We start from the raw sequence: 19,212 nt of genomic DNA on the forward strand, positions 1-19,212 counted from the left end.
GGCCTCCCTGTCCATCACCAACTCCCAGAGTTCACTGAGACTCATGTCTATCGAGTCAGTGATGCCATCCAGCCATCTCATCCTCTACCGTCCCCTTCTCCTCCTGCCTTCAATTTTTCCCAGCATCAGGGTCTTTTCAAATGAGTCAGCTCTTCACATCAGGTGGCCAAAATATTGGAGTTTCAGCTTCAACATCAGTCCTTCCAATGAACACCCAGGACTGATCTCCTTTAGGATGGACTGGTTGGATCTCCTTGCAGTCCAAGGGACTCTCAAGAGTCTTCTCCAACACCACAGTTCAAAAGCATCAATTCTTCAGCACTCAGCTTTCTTTATAGTCCAACTCTCACATCCATACATGAGTACTGGAAAAACCATAGCCTTGACTAGACGGACCTTTGTTGACAAAGTAATGTCTCTTCTTTTTAATATGCTGTCTTGGTTGGTCATAATTTTCATTCCAATGAGTAGGCGTCTTTTAATTTCATGGCTGCAGTCACCATCTGCAGTGATTTTGGAGCCCCAAAAAATAAAGTCAGCCACTGTTTCCACTTCTCCATCTATTTGCCATGAAGTGATGGGACCAGATGCCATGATCTTAGTTTTCTGAATAAATGCATATATATATATATATATGGAGAAGGAAATGGCAGCCCACTCCAGTATTCTTGCCTGGAAAATCCCATGGATGGAGGAGCCTGGTGGGCTACAGTCCATGGGATCACAGAGAGTCAGACACGACTGAGTGACTTCACTTTCATTTTATATATATGTGTGTGTGTGTATGTGCATATATATATATATATATACACACAATAGAATATTACTCATCCATAAATAAGGTCATTTGAAGCAACAGGGATGGAACTAGAGATTATCATATGAAGTGAAGTAAGTCAAAGACAAATATCATGTGATAACACTTAGATGTGGAATCTAAAACTATAATACAAATGAACTTATTTACAAAACAGAAACTCACAGACATAGAAAACAAACTTATGGTTACTAAAGGGGAAAGGGGGCAGGGGACACATTAGCAGTTTGGGATTAGCAGATACAAACTATTATATAAAACAGATAAACAATAAGATCCTACTGTAAAGCACAGGGAACTATTACTCAACATCCTTTAATAAGCCATAATGGGAAAAAATACACACATATTGAATCACTTCACTGTACACCAGAAACACCACAATGTAAATCAACTATATCTCAATAAAAAAAAAAGAATAGTGGTTTTTGATTTATGCTTAGGTTGAACACAGTAGAAAACAACATCTTCTTTGAGGTTGTTTGTTCAGTACTTAGAAGTAGTTTGGGGATTCAGATTTGAAGTTACTCCTGTCTCCTCTTTCCTCCTACCTGGGTTGACTTTCCCTGGCCTGACTCAGGACGGGTGCCCCCGATGTGGGAAAGCCTGTCCACGGATAGGGGTACAAACTCGGTCAGTATGAGCCTGTCCACAGACTGAACATCCTTTCCTCCTATAACCTGCTCATAAGCTCCCTGGGAACTCCCATCCAAGGGTCCAACTCATGCCATGCCTGAACCCTGGGATTTCACACTGAACAGTGTAAGTACCCAAGGTCTGGACACTTGACTCTAAGGACTGCTTGGCTAGAATAAATAGCAATCAGATCCCCTGCTTACAGGAAATAAAGCCTATATTTTAGGAAAACTTGAAGCCTAACCTACAAGAACATTGAATCACTATGTTGGACACCTGAAACCAATATAATATTATAAATCAGCTACAGCTCAATTAAAAGAAAGACATCTGCCTAACCATGCATGTATAATCTATGCCACTGAAGATGAAATTTGGGAAGGAGACCCAGTAGGAAAGCAGGAAGCATTGAGAGGCATCAGAAAGGCCCATAAGACTTAGGCACAAATGTGCTAATGAGTCAGGGGCATCCAAAAAACATTAAGAGTTGAAGTTAAAGCAGAGAGATGCGTGAGCAGTCGGGCCCTTTCTCGAGCCCTCAGGTTTCCACACTGAGAAGGGGATCACGCAGGAGTCAAGTTTATCTTTCTTCTTGTCTGCAGGAGACGACACTAAAGTTGGTATCGCAACCCCTAACTCTAGTGACTGTTCCCTCACATAGCTCACATCCCATCAATAACAGCCATACCACCAACCTCCAAAGCTTTGCAGAACACCCAGCATGTGTCTACCTGAAGGGTTAGAAAAAGAGACAATTACTGTAAAGCACCTGTTTAAAAGAGGCTTCTCTGGTGGCTCAGATGGTAAAGGATCTGCCTGCAATGCGGGAGACCTGGGTTTGACCCCTGGGTCGGGAAGATCCCCTGGAAAAGGGAATGGCAATCAACTCCAGTATTCTTGCCTGGAGAATTTCATGGACAGAGGAGCCTGGTGGGCTGCAGTCATGGGGTTGCAAAGAGTCGGACAAGACCAAGCGACTAACACACAAACACATGTTTAAAAGAAGTCATTGTTTAAAAAATAAGATATAAAAACCGCCCCCATGTTCAGCTCAGTATCTTCCTGCCAAGTGTTGGAAATTTTCTGAAAAAAATACTGAAAAAAACCAAAAAGAGCTATAGGCATTTTACTTGCCAGCAGATGGCGATGTAGTCTAATTAGCTGAAGAACAGATACCTAAGAAGGTTTTTTGTGTGTGTCTAAGTGTGAAGCCTAACCTTCAAGAACAGAAAGGGGTAAGGAGAGTACTTTATATCTAGACACAGATGAGCAAGACGAATCAATTCTTAAAAGGCAAAAGCCCTGATTTAACAATCAAAAAACAGAGTCCAGGAGATCTTCCTGACCCAGGGATCGAACTCACGTGTCTTGCATCTCCTGCACTGGCAGGAGGATTCTTTGGAAATGGGAAGCCCCATTTCTCTACTAATTGCTGTAAACTCCTGCGAATCAGTGTGGTCTCCGAGCTGCAGCAATGGCGGCACCAGGAAGCTTGTCAGAAAAGCAGGATTTCAGAGGTACCCCGACTCACTGAATCAGAATCTGCATTTAAACATGATCCCCAGGTGATTCATGCACACAGAAGCTGAAGAGGAAAAAAGGCCATGATTCTTAACACTTGCTAGACAAGAAAATCATCTAGGAGCTTAGACCAGTTAAGGCGCCCTGTCCTCACAGGTCTTAGCATGGGGTGGAGTGGACGTCACTGTCTTTAAAGGCTGCTGGAATCTTTAAAGGCAGTGGCAGTTGAGAACCACTTCTCAAGGACTAAGAGATGACCCTCTTTGAAGACAGTAAGGACAAACTGAGATGCTATTTTTCAAACAAAAAAATAAACCTTCATCTCCAATAAATTCTCACCTGCTGTGCTCCTCACACAGGGCCCAGGTAATCTCAGAAACCCTGATATGACTCTGGCGATGTGTCCCTAAATGAGTTCCACAAAAGACTGATGTCAGAATTATCTGAGATGCTCACCAGTGGCATTCCTGGGCCTCACCCCAGACACACAGCACCAGATTTTACAGGGTAGCATATGTCTAACAAGTGTTTCCATGGGCTTCATTTACACAGAAATTTGAAAACTACTGGACTATAAGAGGGGAGAGTAAGAGGTACATATTCAGACAGAAATTCCTTGGACTGAACCCTAACGTCAGGATGAAATTTCCTGAATTTTCCCCAAACTGAAAATTTCAGATAAAGATTCTGATGAATGGCATTTCAAAGGCTGTCTGAGGATGTCAAACACACGCAGAGGTCATGTTACTAATCTCAACTTGTCTCTAAGGTAAACGTGAATGGTCTCCTTGTCGAAGGAGAACACCACATCATGTCAGGTTTGAGCACAGAATGCCCCCCAAGGAGAAACTCCAGGTAAGAAAGCGCAGGCACACCCTTCCCCCTTCCTCCTTCCTGGGGATAACCTGCCTTGTTTTCACTGCCACCCTCTGTTCTTCTCTGCCTCTTGGTCTCAGCTGTGGCTCATTTGGGTCAGAGAGTCAAGGGAGCTGAGGAATAAGAAACTCCGCTCCTATGATTCCATTCTGCCAAATGGGGTGGTTTACTTCATTCTCTGAGCGCCCCCACGCTACAGCTGACTCATGTGCAGTGTGAAGGGCACAGTATGGCCACAGCTAGACCTAAAAGAGGACTTAGGTCACCCCTGACCATGACTCTGTCCTGCTCACCAGAGCTGGGGGTTGGGGGGTGGTTACAGGTATACCATCCTAACACTGAAGAAGGAACCATAAATATATGAACCATAAATATATGGAGGTCAGTTTGAAAGATTCTAATTATAGATAGGTGTTTGGATTTCCCTACAGCTTTTTCAACATTTCACGTTGTGCTTAGAAAGAAGGTTCTTTGTATTTATTATGCTTAGTAAAGAATTCGAGGGACTTTCCTGGTGGTCCTGTGGCTGGGACTCCAAGCTCCCAGTGCAGGGAGGTGGGGGGAGGGCCTGGGTTGCATCCCTGGTCAGGGAATTAGATCTTACATGCTGCTAAAACAGGATCTAAAAAAGGATCCTAAAAGAAAGGATCCTGCACTCTCCAACAAAAGATCCCACACACCGCAGTGAAGAATGAAAGCCCCTGTGCCACAACTGGGACCCGGCAGAGCCAAATAAATAAATATTTTTTTAAAAAAGAATTCTACTTTACAGAGGAAATACACAGAAGTTTAAAGTTACGCATTATTCATTTTGATTTGCTTAGTCACATTTCTGAGAATCCTAGGTACTCTGGAAGTGACCTCATTAGGGCAATGCATTCATTACCCAAAGTGCCTCAAGTGACAGCAAAGTCATGAAGCTTTTTGCTTCTAATAACAGGCCAGTTTTAAAACCTGAATACCTCACTGTGATCTCAAATTCTTCAAACACATTTCAACATCTTTCCCAAAATAATTCTTCCCTTTCCTGAAAAATCCATTGATAACAAAGCCACTTTCCAGATAATCAGCTGGAAAATCTTGATGCCTTACTTCCCTTTAAGTATCCCATTCCTCCCCATGCCCATCTATTCATCCACATGCCCATTCATTCATCCAGACAGCCATCCTTTAGCCCATAGGTCTACACATCCATTCATTGGTCCATCCATTGCGCTCTCCATGCAATTTTTAAAAAATTTCATTAAAGCATATTTGATTTACAATGTTGTGTTAATTTCTGCTATACAGCACAGTAACTCAGATATACATATATATAATATATATATTATTTTTCATATTCTTTTCCATTATGCTTCATCACTGGATGTTGAACATAGTTCCTTGTGCTATACAGCAGGACCTTGTTGTTGAGGGAAAGACTGGGAGTTTGGGATTAGTAAATGCAAACTATTTTATATAGAATGGGTGAACAACAAGGTCCTCTAATTTATGCTAACGAATAGCCTCCTGACTTATATGTATTTTCAATATGCCTAATTAATCTGCCATCATATTACTCCTTTATTTAAAAAAATATTTTTCAAAACTAAAAAAAATCTTTAAATAGCAAAAATACACAATTTTTTTTTTATATAAATCCAAAACCCTCAGCCAGGATTTAAGACACTGCTCCACAAGTTCTTTCTAATCTTTAACCACATTTCTAATAACTTAATATGTATTCTCTACCCATCATATTGTGCTCAAAATGAATCACTTTCATCGCAACACCCTGCCTTCTACACATACTGCTGGTTAAACAATTATAGTTCATTCCTATGCACTATGTGGAGAAGGCAGTGGCAACCCACTCCATTGTTCTTGCCTGGAGAATCCCAGGGACAGAGGAGCCTGGTGGGCTGCCGTCTCAGGGGTCGCACAGAGTCGGACATGACTGACGCGACTTAGCAGCAGCAGCATGCACTATGTACTAGAAATCACAGGTTCAGAGGGGCAGCCCCAGGCATTAACAAAGCCTGTGTTTTTTCAGTACAGACACACATAGTATACACAGTATAGGACTTAACGCTGCAATTTACATAGTACACATGTGCGCCATGGACTTTAGGAGCATAGCAGACAAGCCAATTAGTTTTGAGCAACTGTTCAGAAAGGTGCTGCTGAGCAGTAAAGGATGAACGTGAATGTGATGCAAGAGAGAGGAGGGAGAGGGCACGACCCTGGTTTCCTCTGCATAACTGAGTGGTGTCTGTCTTCTGTTTCAGCCCTTTCCCTGACACCATTTCCTTATCACTCCCAAGTGACTGCTTGCCTCTGAAATTTCACAGCACTTGCGGTCTGATCCACTCAATTGAGAATTCACATCTCCTTAATGTTGCTCAGATTCTTTTTCCCATTCGCCCCTTTTGTGTCATTAACAAACACAATATCCTTAGAAAATTCACTTCTGCTTCCTTGAGCTGTTTTCTTTTAGTGAAAGAAGAAACAATCTTAGATCATCTCTGAAGTCCCTCTCTTTAATAATTTATACAGAGACTGAAACAGGAAAAGGCTGTACCTTAACTGGACTGCCTCCTCCTCAAAAGCAGAGATCATCTACAATTTTCTAAATGTCTTAAAGGAAAAGCTTATAAGAATTTAATTAATGCATTTTACATAGACTCTTAAGAGAAAATGTACCTGACATTAATTAGCATGTGGAGCTCAGGTGGCTAAAATCATGGAGTCATTTACATTAAATAACTGCACTGTGTTCCATGGTCCCCAACCACACCCTCAACCCTAGTTAGGCTTCGGAAAGACTAGACCTGCTGCTTCTGCTGCTAAGTCACTTCAGTTGTGTCCGACTCTGTACAACCCCATAGACGGCAGCCCACCAGGCTCCCCCGTCCTTGGGATTCTCCAGGCAAGAACACTGGAGGGGGTTGCCATTTCCGTCTCCAAAGCATGAAAGTGAAAAGTGAAAGTGAAGTCGCTCAGTCATGTCCGACTCTTAGTAACCTCATGGACTGCAGCCTACCAGGCTCCTCCATCTATAGGATTTTCCAGGCAAGAGTACTGGAGTGGGTTGCCATTGCCTTCTCCAAGACTAGACCTAGAGAGGAAGTAAGATTCAGAGCAAACTGAACTTCACTCCTGAGAATTTCTCAAGAGGTAGTTTTAGGATCACCATCATTACAACATGAAGATCATCACTCAGTAAATCAAAAGAGCAGGATGTTAAAAATAAATTCTCTACTTACAACATTTATTTTCCATATTCTCTACAATGTTAATATAGACATTTAACAGAACAATTAATATTAAGAATTTTGGGGGGACTTCCCTGGCAGTCCAGTGGTTAAGACATTGCCTTCCAATGCAGGGGGCATGAGTTGGATTCCTGGTCAGGGCAGCTAAGAAACCACATGCCTCATGGCCAAAAAAAAAAAAAAAAAACAGAACATAAACATCAGAAGCGATATCGTAACAAATTCAATATGCTCGGTCAGTCAGTCTTGTCCAACTCCTTGCAACTTCATGAACTGTAGCCCATCAGGTTCTTCTGTCCATGGAATTTTCCAGGCAAAAATCCTGGAGCAGGTTGCCATTTCCAACTTGAGGGGATCTTTCCAACCCAGGGATCAAACCTGAGTCTCCTGTGTTTCCTGCATTGGCAGGTGGGATTCTTTACCACTGCATCACCTGGGAAGCCCCAACGAATTCAATAAAGACTTTAAAAATGGCCCACATTTTAAAAAAAATCTTAAAAAAAAAAAAAAGAATTTGGAGGTTTCCCTGGTGGTCCAATGTTAAGAATCCACCTTGCAATGCTGGAGACACCTGTTTGATCCCTGGTCCAGGAAGATCCCATATGCCACGGGGCAACTAACACCTCCCACAACTACTGAGCCTGCACCCTAGAGCCCAGGCTCTACAAGAGAAGCCACCACACCGAGAAGCTTAGAGCAACTGGAGAGTAGCCCCCACGTGCTGTGACTAGAGAAAGCCAGCGTGCAGCAATGAAGACCCAGCGCAGCCAAAAGTTAAGCAAATACATAAATAAAAATAAAAATAATTTTGAAGAAGGAAAGGGGGATAATATTTCTTTAAATGAGAAGCTTTACTATAATTAATGTGATCTGGAAAATACCCATTAACTTTACTAATAAGAACAAGCATGATCTTGGGTCAATCTTAATGCTATGATTTTCCTACTTATACGAGGTGACTAAAACAGTTTTAAATCTTTAAGTTGCTTAGCGTGACACCTCAGGTGCACTTAATGGACACAGGAAATATCATCCAAACTCGCATGAAAGTCACAGCAAAACCAGAACCCACAGAGGAGTAATGATAAGAAGCCTCAGAGAGTGGGACGAGAATTAGATGAGGAGACAAAGACCTGGATTCTAGAACAATTTCCAAACTTTAAAGAGCTGTGTACATTAAACATGTTATTAAATTTTACTTCTCTTAAGGCTATCTATTATCCTCAAATGAGGTCGATATTAATCATTCTATAGGACTTGGGCAAAGACCAAATGAAATCTGTGAAAGGTGATATATTTTTGGTAGCCTTGGTGGTGTTTGTTGTTCATGATTATCATGGATAATAAATCATTATTCTCTCTTTCCTCTGAAGACAGGAGAAAAAGTAGTTGAGTCTCAATTACAGCAGAAAGAAACACAGGTGGTGATTCAGATGGTAAAGAATCTGCCTGCAGTGCAGAAGACCCGGGTTCGATTCCTGGGTTGAGAAGATACCCTGAAGAAGGGAATGGCGACCCACTCCAGTATTCTTGCCTGGAGAATTCCATGGACAGAGGAGCCTGGTGGGCTACAGTCCATGGGGTTGCAAAGAGTCAAACATGACTGAGCGACTCACACACACACACAAGCATATGAAGGGCTTCATAACTATAGGAGTTGAGAAAGCTGAAACACTGAGAGTGTGTAGCAGGAACTTTCTTGAAAATCTGTAAGAAAAATGTTAGCAATTAGGTTTTTAACACCTCTAGTGAAGCTTGACGTGGAAGCAGAAGGGTAAATCCTAGAACCTTGAGGTTTCGCCTGGCCCCGTCAAGTGCAAAGCTGTGCCTTACTGGAGACCGGCTGTCTTCCAATGCTAGGAGTCCCACGTAGTGCTATTTCACTTGATGCCAGGAAATATGTTTTCAAGAAAGTGTTGAAACTTCCAAGTGAAACCCATGAAAACCGACTTACCTGGTTGCCTCCACTCTTGGGGTTCACGAACACAAGCAAAGGTTTCATGAGAGGAGAAGAGATAGGTTTTATCACAAAAGGACGACCTTTGTTTTCCTGCTAAAGAAAGAAAGCAGCACTATTGAGACATACATCCACGACTTGAAAAGCAGCCCCAAAGCAATGAAAGTGAGGTATTGCTAGGACCACTGCCACTCCCCACTGCATCCCCCAAATCAACATATCCCCCCAAATACACTACATCTTGTTTCACAGGGCTTACTCAACATGAGAAAGTGTCTCAAACTATAACTTGCCCTCATGTTATAAGGGCAAGTTATATATAACTTAGCCATGATCTTTTTTTTTTTTTTCTATAGGCTTGAAGTGTTCTAGACACATTCTAGCTCTCATCTTCATCTTTATCATCTTTGGGACAATACTTCCACAGACAAGAGCAAATACTTTGACTCTCAAGTGGCAAGAGGTTTTGTGTGTATATTTTAAAGGAACCGGCAGAATCCCAGTGTGGTTAGGGTATGGTGAAGGAGAGTGGCAGGAGGTACATCAGAAAAAGGAGCTCAGGCCAGGTCAAGTCAGACGGAGGAGACGGTGGAGAGGAAGGTGGATTTCCCTGGACCATCACCCTCAAGCACTTACTTCGGTTCCTCTTTTGCTGGCTTTTCTTTTAAAGCTTGTTCTCTTCTTCTTCCGATTGGACGCCTTCAGGGAGTTCTGTAGGGAGAGAAGGGAACCCTGAGCCGGGAGGCCGACGGCCCGCGAGCACGCCCATGCAGGACCATGTAGAAGGTGACGGCGGCGCATGCTGTTCGGCAGGGCATGCTTCTCATGCTTTGACACTTCCAAGCCACTGCTCATGGGGAAGCCACACACAGAACCCAGTCGCGTGCTTCAGTGAGCGACTGACTCCCCACCCCACGGAGAGGCAGGGAGTTAGAACCCTGGAGGCTCTCATGGACTCACATAACAACACATGTTATACCTGCCAACCCTCCCAGTAAAAATGGAAGAATCCCAAATTCTCTGAGGGGCTCCAGTCTCCCGCCCAACCAGGTCCGTCTCCCGCCCAACCAAGTTCAAGAAGTTCATCTCCTGGTATGGAGATCACCTATGTGGAAATGTAAAAAAGGAGGCCATTTTTCACGTTTTTCTTTTTTTCTCTTTTTTCCCCCTCTGTTTACTTTTTATAGGAGATGACCTGTTCATATAAAATGACTCAACCCCACTGAAATGTTATGATCCAAGTCTTCTATCAGCATTCATGGCTTGGTTTTCAAAATGCAAAGAGTCAAGTTACTTATGACAGTAGAGTGTCAGTCACTGCTCTTCCTTTTTCTGGCTAAGGACCCAGTGGTTTAAAAAAGCCCTCCCTCCCTTGGCAACCTTGATCTTTTTCCTCTCACAGAAGCACATCCAACTTGAAACACAGGGACCCCACATTTACTTTCCCTGTCTTTCTCTTTCTAGGGAACGTATGGACCACAACTCTGATTATTTCAGCTATTTACTCTTAATATTTGATACAGATGCTTTGAGAAGAACCTCTTTCTGGGAACAGTCACAGCTCCCTGGCTGAAGGCAAGGCAAAATCAGATTTAATTAGTGGAGAGTCCATAATTAATTAGATGGCCATCTTCATAAAGACAAGCTATTACTACCATGACATAGATGTTTTCCAAGTATTGAAAGCTTGAAATACAAAATTTTTAACTTAAAAGTTTACATAAGTATAGACACATGCATTGTTTGAGCAATTAAATGTTTTCAAACAGCTTGAAGAAACTTAGGTATCTATTTTTCAACACTGTATTTTTTTCTTAGAGCATTCAAAATTAACCTTTTAGTCTAGAGTACATCATATATGAATACATCCAAGTTAGTAAGACTGAAACTATTTAGCTTTTATTTTACTTGCATTTGGACCAAGAAAAAAAAAGTTGATTTGTGGCCTGTGCTCACCAAGGATGAAGGAAACTTTCTTGAACCACCATTTGTCCCAAGGTTTTCTTCCCCCATCATATTAAAAGAGTCTTCAGGTTTTCTGAATCTCACCAGAAAAGAAATCCAGAAGTTCACGGGTGTTCGCGATGCCAGGTGATTTCTCATCACTCACTCTAGACTATACTTCTCCTGCAAATAGATCTCCAAGTTTCCAAATTCCTCTTTAAATGGATCTATTATCATGTCCCTCTTGGGAAACTTCTGCATTCTTTGAGTATTTGCTATATTTTGACTACTTCCAATTTTATTAAAAGGGAAGAACAATTACTCAGAACTTTCAAATGCTTAATCAGTCAAATATTCCAAGTAGAGTGCTGAAAACTATTAGACTGGCAGAAGCAGTATCTATTACTTATGGCAATTCATGATGCTTTGGGTGTTGGTACCTGGGCCCCAACAAATATTCTTATTTAATTTGTTTAGGGTGAAACCAATGCAAAGATACTTTTTAAAAGCTCCCCAGAATAGAATAGATTACAACAGGATGGAATAGAATAAAATAAAATAATAAAAGCTCCTGGGGAATTCTAGTGTAGCCAGAATTGAGAACCTCTGTCTGAAATACAAAAGGTAGAATGAGGAGCTGTGTGTACTGCGTATAGTAAAGCCAATCACTGGGGTAAGAAGCGTGAGGTGTGGGATTTGACAGACTGAATTCTGAACCTCCCTGTTACTAGCTCCATAACCTTGGCCAAGTCAAACTTTTGAAATAAGTTTCTTAATTTTCAAATGAAGGTGATAATACCTACCTCAAAGGACAGTTGTGGAGTTTAAATGAAAGAAAAAATGTATGTAAAGTAGTTAACCTGGTATCCATCCCATGAGAAACACTTTGATCAATGTTATCAGTTGCCTCTTGATGGCTATATATCCCCAGCACAAATGCTTGGCACACAGTAGGCACCCATATCATTGTGGAAATAATAAGTCAGTATTTTTATAATTCACGACACTGACTGAGTCTTCCCTGATTTCAAAAAGGGTCCTTAGGAAGTGGGTGACTGTTTGCTAATTTCTTTTGTTTTCGTTGATTTAGTGCCAAGAGCAATGCGGGACACCAAACACTTTCGGCTCTGGACAGGACTCAATAATTAAACTCCAAGAGGTAGGGCACATGAACCAAGTTGAGAGACTGTTTCCTCAACTTGCTTGATCACAGAAATCACAGTTCTTCAGGTGATCCTGCTGATCAAGTGTGTTTGAGAAAAGGGTTAGAAAAACACACCAAAATAAGGCTGTATGTCTGAAAAAGGAGCAGGCAGGGGACTCAGCTCTCATAGGGAACAGACAGACAAAAATAGCCTTTGTTTTAAACACAGATGCAAATGCTTCCAAACCTCATCAAGCCACACGCACCTGAGGCCTTCATCTCACAGAACAAGAAGGGGGAAAGCTCAAGCACAGCGGTTGACTTACAGTACCTGGACGCTTGTACGTGAGCTCTGAGTAAGCTTACCTCCCTACGGATGGTCAAAGAGCAAACGATAAGCATTACGGAGCTTCACACCTCCAAATTCCCCAGGCTTCTTTCTGTCCTTGTGTAAACATGTATCTCTGTCTCAGTACATCACTTCTTTTAGAAGGCAGCTTAATTCAGTGAGGAACAGATGGATGCGAAGGCAGATTCAGGCTGTGTTTTGGCCAAGAAAAGTCTTCAAGCCTTGCTAATCCACAATAGCACTTACTCTGCCTGGTCAGTCTTGTGAGAGTTAAATAAACATGGTTCCCAAGAATGAAAAAATTATACCCAGACGTTATTATCTAGAATTGTTGACAAAACAGCCAAGAAACCTTTAATACTTTTCCTGGGTTCTAAAACAAAGCATCGCTGTTATCAAAAGCAGCTAACTCAGTGATGCAAAGGGTTCGCTCTACAAGTTCAACTGTCCAAACAGCGAAACATAGTGCTCTTGTCTGGATTTTTACGTTCTTCTGATTCCAACAGCATTCACCCCTGTACATTCTGTGCCCACTCTTTTGTGAAATTCCTAAGAAAAGATAAAGGATTTTTGTTTTCTTGTCCCAGGTATTGTGGTACAGGATTACCTTACCACAAAAATAATCCTATCAACACAATCTTTATCACAGTTATGACGCCTTCCTGGCCTGTTATGAAATCCTACAGGTGAATGACTCCACTGTGAATGAAACCCAACTTACTACTCTTATTAACTCTTGGGATTTCCTCAGGTGACAGGATCACAAAGGATCAATTATAACAACAAAATCTAAAGATATGATATCTTACTTCATCATCCCAGATGAAGTCTTCCTCCATTCACATGCTGGACAAAACTCTGATGGATAACAAGAGGGCGCTCCATGGACTTTGTCTATAAAAGGATATTCTCACTCTGCCCTGCTCCAGCTTTAGCATTGCAGCAATGGTTGTTATAAGGACAGGCAAGCAGAAGAATCAAGAAAACTTACTCCAAAAGTTAAGGACAGGGTCTCAGCAGCTTCTCGGGCATATTTGGCCAAATCACAGCAACTTGTCTCACACAGCAAGTGTGACATTTAGATTGACCAAAGGAAGTCTTTGGCATTGGGCATTGAGGGAGATTGTTGCTCATTGCTATTACATACCATGGGATCCCTAGCATTTCAAGATGATCCCATCATAAGGAATAAGGACTAGCATGCAGAAAGCCCATACAAGGGTAGGCAGGAGTTGATGGTGACGTTTTTATAAACAGACCACTAGAAATAATATAGATATCCACTGGGAGGGAATTTGCTTAAATCAACTATAAAATATCCATAGCAGTTTAAAAGGAATCAAATATATGTGTATTAATATAGACTTTTCCCTATGATTTTTCAAATAGAAAAGCCAAATTTTGAAGCATTAAGTAGAGAATGATGTTATTTATTAAAAACACACACCTCTAGGGTCCCCCCACAAATGTGACCTCACAAAAAGTTCATGCCGCATGAGTCTTGCTCCATCAGCTCCAAGTGCCTGTACTAGTATTTGAATATCTTTAATCCATTCATCCAAAGCATTATCCTCTAACATTTTCAGTCCAGAGGACAAACACTGACATTTGTAACTTCAAATATAACTTGGACTTTATATTAACTGATTGAGGCTTGGTCACTAAAATTTGGGTTTTTTGTTTTTGTTTTTCATTTTAACTCCTTTCAGTTATCTGCCTTCCATCATCTTTTCACTTCCAGGTCTCACCAAGTAATTTGGTGATGAAACCTAGCAAATCATCCAGCAAGTTTTCACACAGCGCCCAATTCCACAGCTGGTCACAGAGTCATTATCCACTCAGAACCTGCCATCTTTCCACAGAGAATGAAAATATATGGTTTAATTCCACCTCTTTACAACTCACTTTTTCAGACCATAATACACTTGAGTAAATCTCCTTTACTCTTCTTCTTTAGAGCCATTTATTTAGACACAAACATCACAAATAAAGCCGACTTTATTTCATGACCCATCTTCACTGCTGTTCTCAGTTAGATCCTATTGGCTCGCATTACCCTTCCCATCCCTCTTGCCAGGGATGTGGTCCACATCCTTCAAGACCAAGCACCCTGGGCAGATTTTCCATTGAGCCTAAGCTGTTCCCCATGATGGAGGCAGCTCAATTCTGCTTCATGTCCCATCCGTGTTTCTACATCTTAGGTGGCATTTACCCCTTTGCGCCTTAGATATGCACGCGTCTCAATGACCATGGCTGATGCAACCCAACTCTCTGGCCCCTTCCTTTCACCTCCATATGTGTGTCTCTCCCATGAGATGCACACCAGTCCAATAGATATCCCTTCCCACTCTTTCACAAAAAGCTTATTTGTGTTTTTCCATAAGATGTTAGGGAAAAAACTTGAACAAATTTTTTGGCCAACCCCATATTAAGGATTTACTTGTGGCTGAATTCCTCTCCAGAATCAAATTCACAAAGACTCCAACCAATGATTTAGGTTGTTGTGTCTATTTTCCTCCCTGGGAAGTACACTGTTTGTGGACATCAAATGAACATCTGATTCATCTTTGGACCTTCTGCTGCAGGCAACAGCATCTTCGAATGTGGTTAATTAAACAGTTATTTAATTCAATTAAGGCTCTTCTCCTTTATCATTGTTAAGCAGTGTCATAGAAAAACAGGTAGGTAGGTGCTTGTACTCAGTTGTGTCTCCCTCTTTGCAACGCTTTGGACTGTAGCCCACCAGGCTCCTCTGTCCATGGGATTTTTCAGGCAAGAATACTAGAGTGGGTTGCCATTTCCTTCTCCAGGGTATCGTTCCTGACCCAGGAATCGAACCTGTGTCTCCTGTAGCTCCTGCATTACAGGCAGATTCTTTACTCGCTGAGCCATCAGGGAAGCCCCAGTGGAAAAACATAGAAATATATGGTATAGGTGGAAAGATACATAAACTCTAAATGTTCAGAAAGCATTTTATCTGCTGTTTTCCATCTACTTTCCAAATTTTCCTTTTTTTAAAAAAAAAGATTTCCCACCCAATGTCTCCAAATAAATTCTCTAATCTTACTGCTTCCACACCATCTGTAACAGGTTGCCACCCATGCCCCATACTCTGTAAACTACAGCTTTGACTTATCAATGATCTGGTTTCAAACACAAGGACTTCTCTCAACCCTTGTTATTTTTTTCATGTCTACAGAATTGAACATTGATGACTGCCCTATTTTTCTTTTCATTTTTTAATATTGAAACTTCATCCTACCATAGTTTTCTGTCTAGCAAACATTCTCCTCCTCCTTCCATTTCCTAGGGGTGGATGTTCTCCTTGTCTCCTTCTATTCTTTTATTTAGTAAATGAGCAGGTCTTGACTGTCTCCCCTGGGACAGGGATTGGGCTAGTGAATATACAATCCCACTCCGGTGTGAAATACAACAGCTACAGTAATACTTCGAGGTACACTTGGAAACACTGTAGATACCATGCTATGGCCCCTACTCTTGACTCTTTCTACCCCCTGCACTGGGTCTCTCTCTCACCCTCTTTACATCTGCTTTCGCTGTAACACAGAAGGTTCAGGGGTCAGTAACTTCTATCCTGACCCCTGTATGACTGTCCCATTGTTTTCTGTTGTTGCACAGCTTCACCTGACACCTTGTGCTCCTAAAAGTCAACAAGAAGGAAAATAGCAAGAGCTAAAATCTGAGGGGTTACAATGAGCCAGGTACTGTTCTCTCTGTGTTAGTTTACGTGTTTTAGCTCACCAGTCCTCAAAAAGGCTCTATGAAATAGGTACAAGTATTATTTACCCTTTACAGAGGAGAAACTGAAGTAGAAGGGATTAAGTTGAGATGAAACAAGTTATTAAGTGGCAGAGCAAAGTTATGAGTCCAGGCTGCCTGGTTCGCAAACCAGAGCGCTTCACCACTACCCTATTGCCACTCTGTCCCCTCAGGCTCATTATACACCACCTTTTATACAGAACTTAATTAGTTAAATTACTTGATGACTTTGGGACCCAGGGGAGAAGGGACCACCAAAATTTTTAAAGTTATCTAATTCATCAAGGCTGGTTTTAGCAACATGGTACAGTAGCATGATATATCATTAACAGCTTGGATTTCAGAATCACAATTTGTGGGTTCAAATACATCTCATACCAATAATTGTATAGCCCCAGCTAATTTGTTTGACTTTTCTATTCCTCACTTTCCTCAGCTGCAAAGTGGGACTAATAAGAGCACTGTAACAATGAGATACTAAATGTATAGTACTTAAAATACATAATACACGTAAAGCATTCATAAATGTTAGGTTTCATTCTTATTATTACAATGTCCTGAATCATAGATGGTAATAAAAAGGTGGCTTATTAAAAAATTTTGGACTTTAGCATCCTGACTCTGAACTACTTTCCAAAAACCATTCCCACCAATCAGCTTTGCTAAAATACCAACTTATTATTATGAAAATTTACAAATGAAGGCAAACACAAAAGCATCTGTTATGTATTATATTTGCTGGTAATAAGGTCAAGGTCTCTTCATGGAAAACCTGTAGCTAAAAATTGAAGAGTAAAAATTGGAAAATCACCCTTTAACAGAATCTAATGAAATAAAAGATTTAGGCAACAATCTGTAATGGATAAAATTATAGATGAAAGACAGAGGGACAAATTTATAACAAATGGATTAGGATGACAGTTTCTGAATCCTAACACCACTAACAGTGAACAATCTGGTATTATGTTCCATTAAAAGCAAGACTACAGAAAAAGACATCAATACCCATCCAGTCCTTTTGCCAAGAAATTAAACCTGAATCTCAGTCCTTACATCTAAATATTTTTATAAGAAATATGGGTCATGATTTTAAATGAGGATTTAAATGATTTTAAAGCACAATAAGGATACAATCAGTCAAAATTAAAATATGAGCTATGCTGTAGGTAAAGTGACCCAATTTATTCAATAAATAAATGGCAGGAAAAATAAGAGAGCAGAGTGCTATAGATTAAAAGAGATTTAAGAGATCAGTCCACAAAAAGGAAGTTGTAGACTTTGGATCTTAGTTTGAAAAAATAACTGTAAAAAAGATATATTTAAAACAATCAAAAAATAATTTAAGGATGCCACCTCAAATTAATTAATTTTGATGGGTGAAGTAATGGTATGGAATTGTCTTTCTGAAGTATTATCTTTCTGGGAAACAAAAGATTAAACGGTATGCTAAACTTTGCTTTAAAATACCCTAGCAAAAGGAAAAAAGGGAGACTTGCACTTTCAAGAAGACAGAGTAAATGGGGTGGGGGCAGAGGAAACACGGATGTGGCAGTGGAAAGGCGACATAAGGACATGGACAGGGATGGGAGTGTCCTGTTCTTCGCTGACGGTGTCGGCATCCTGGTTCCGATGTTATACCCTGATACTACAGGATGGTACCACGAGGAGAAAGTTTGTAATGGATACATGGGTTCCTTCTGTGCTGTTTCTTAGAACTGCATGGGAATCTCAAAACAAATTTAATTATGAAAAGAACAATACAGCGTGGCAAGGGACAGATGAAACAACAGCAGCAGCAGAAACGTTCATGGTTATAGAATTCATTATGATCATCTCTTTCTCCTCACTTGTGTGCAAATTTCCACAACCCAAAGATCTTTTAAAGTTTACACAAGTAAACTTAGAGTTTCTCTGCAGAGTGATAGTGTCTTCTGGTTTTCCTGTTTTATCTTCAGTCGTCCAAAATCCCATATCACTAGGTCATCCCACATACTCATGCTAGTTAAACAATTATATTTAAAAATATACACACATATATATAATTTTATTCAATCATTCCTTTGTTAAAAGGATAAAGTTTACATGGAGCAAAAATCTCCTCGGAGTCAGGCCTGAACAATCTTATGCTCTTCCCTTTTACTCACCCCCTACATAAACCTTCCTCTGCAGTCAACCTAGTCTCACAGCCCCATGGATATAATTTTGGACAAAGTATACTTGCTCCTGCCATTCTCCTGCATGTTATTCTCTTCTCCACTGATCTAAATCCCATCCATCTTTAAGGAAGCAGAATAAAACCCACCTGCTTCATGAAGCTCTCCCTGATCTTTCCTCAAATTACATGGTTCTTCAGAGCAAAGATCATGTATTACATTCACAGTACTTAGTAGCCTTCTTGATACCATCAAGGTTTTTGATGAAAACGTGTTGATTTAACTGAATGTTTACTATAAAACAATTGGAGAGAGTACTGAATTTTGGGGGGAAACACACGTACAGAAGAGCTTCTTGGTGGCTCAGACCTAAAGAATCAGCCTGCAATGCAGAAAGTACAAGGAGGCTTGAATACAGAATGAGATTAGCTGTTAAGAGGATAAATTCTACTTTGCCTTAAGGAAAGAGTGTTGCTCTCTAAGCAGGCCTCGTGTACTGGGGAAGGTCATGACCCACAGTCTGCGTTGGGGTTGGAAGTGGTGGGAATCGCAACCCAACACTGAAGCCTGCACCACCGTGCGCCCTCACAGTCACTCCCTGGGGTTGCCCAGGCTGCAAGAGAAGAGAGTCGTGTAAGAATCAGCTGCACGCACCGCTCACCACAGGGCTTTAAGGAACTCAGCAGAGCGCCCGGGCGAGAGAATACATATTAGCATCTGAATGGGGAGCAAGCACTCCTGCTATGAAACTCTGATTTCTTTAGGAAGAAGAGGCCGGTTC

General features: G+C 41.1%; 1 protein-coding gene across 10 annotated transcripts in view; it reads right to left on the reverse strand.

Moving 5' to 3' along the window:
- The window catches only part of DGKI (diacylglycerol kinase iota), a 430,242-nt gene that overhangs the window by 242,037 nt on the left and 168,993 nt on the right, over nucleotides 1–19,212 (reverse strand). For 9 of the 10 annotated variants that reach the window (XM_055591024.1, XM_055591028.1, XM_055591025.1 and 6 more), the window contains 2 exons: nucleotides 9,698–9,772; nucleotides 9,059–9,157 (listed from right to left, as the gene is read on the reverse strand). In XM_055591024.1, coding sequence (XP_055446999.1) covers nucleotides 9,059–9,157; nucleotides 9,698–9,772 — 174 coding nt within the window. The remainder of the gene's footprint in view (nucleotides 1–9,058; nucleotides 9,158–9,697; nucleotides 9,773–19,212) is intronic. The other variant, XM_055591021.1, reaches the window with a different exon arrangement.

Source organism: Bubalus kerabau, chromosome 8 (assembly GCF_029407905.1).
Source record: "Bubalus kerabau isolate K-KA32 ecotype Philippines breed swamp buffalo chromosome 8, PCC_UOA_SB_1v2, whole genome shotgun sequence".
Taxonomy (NCBI): Eukaryota; Metazoa; Chordata; class Mammalia; order Artiodactyla; family Bovidae; genus Bubalus; species Bubalus kerabau.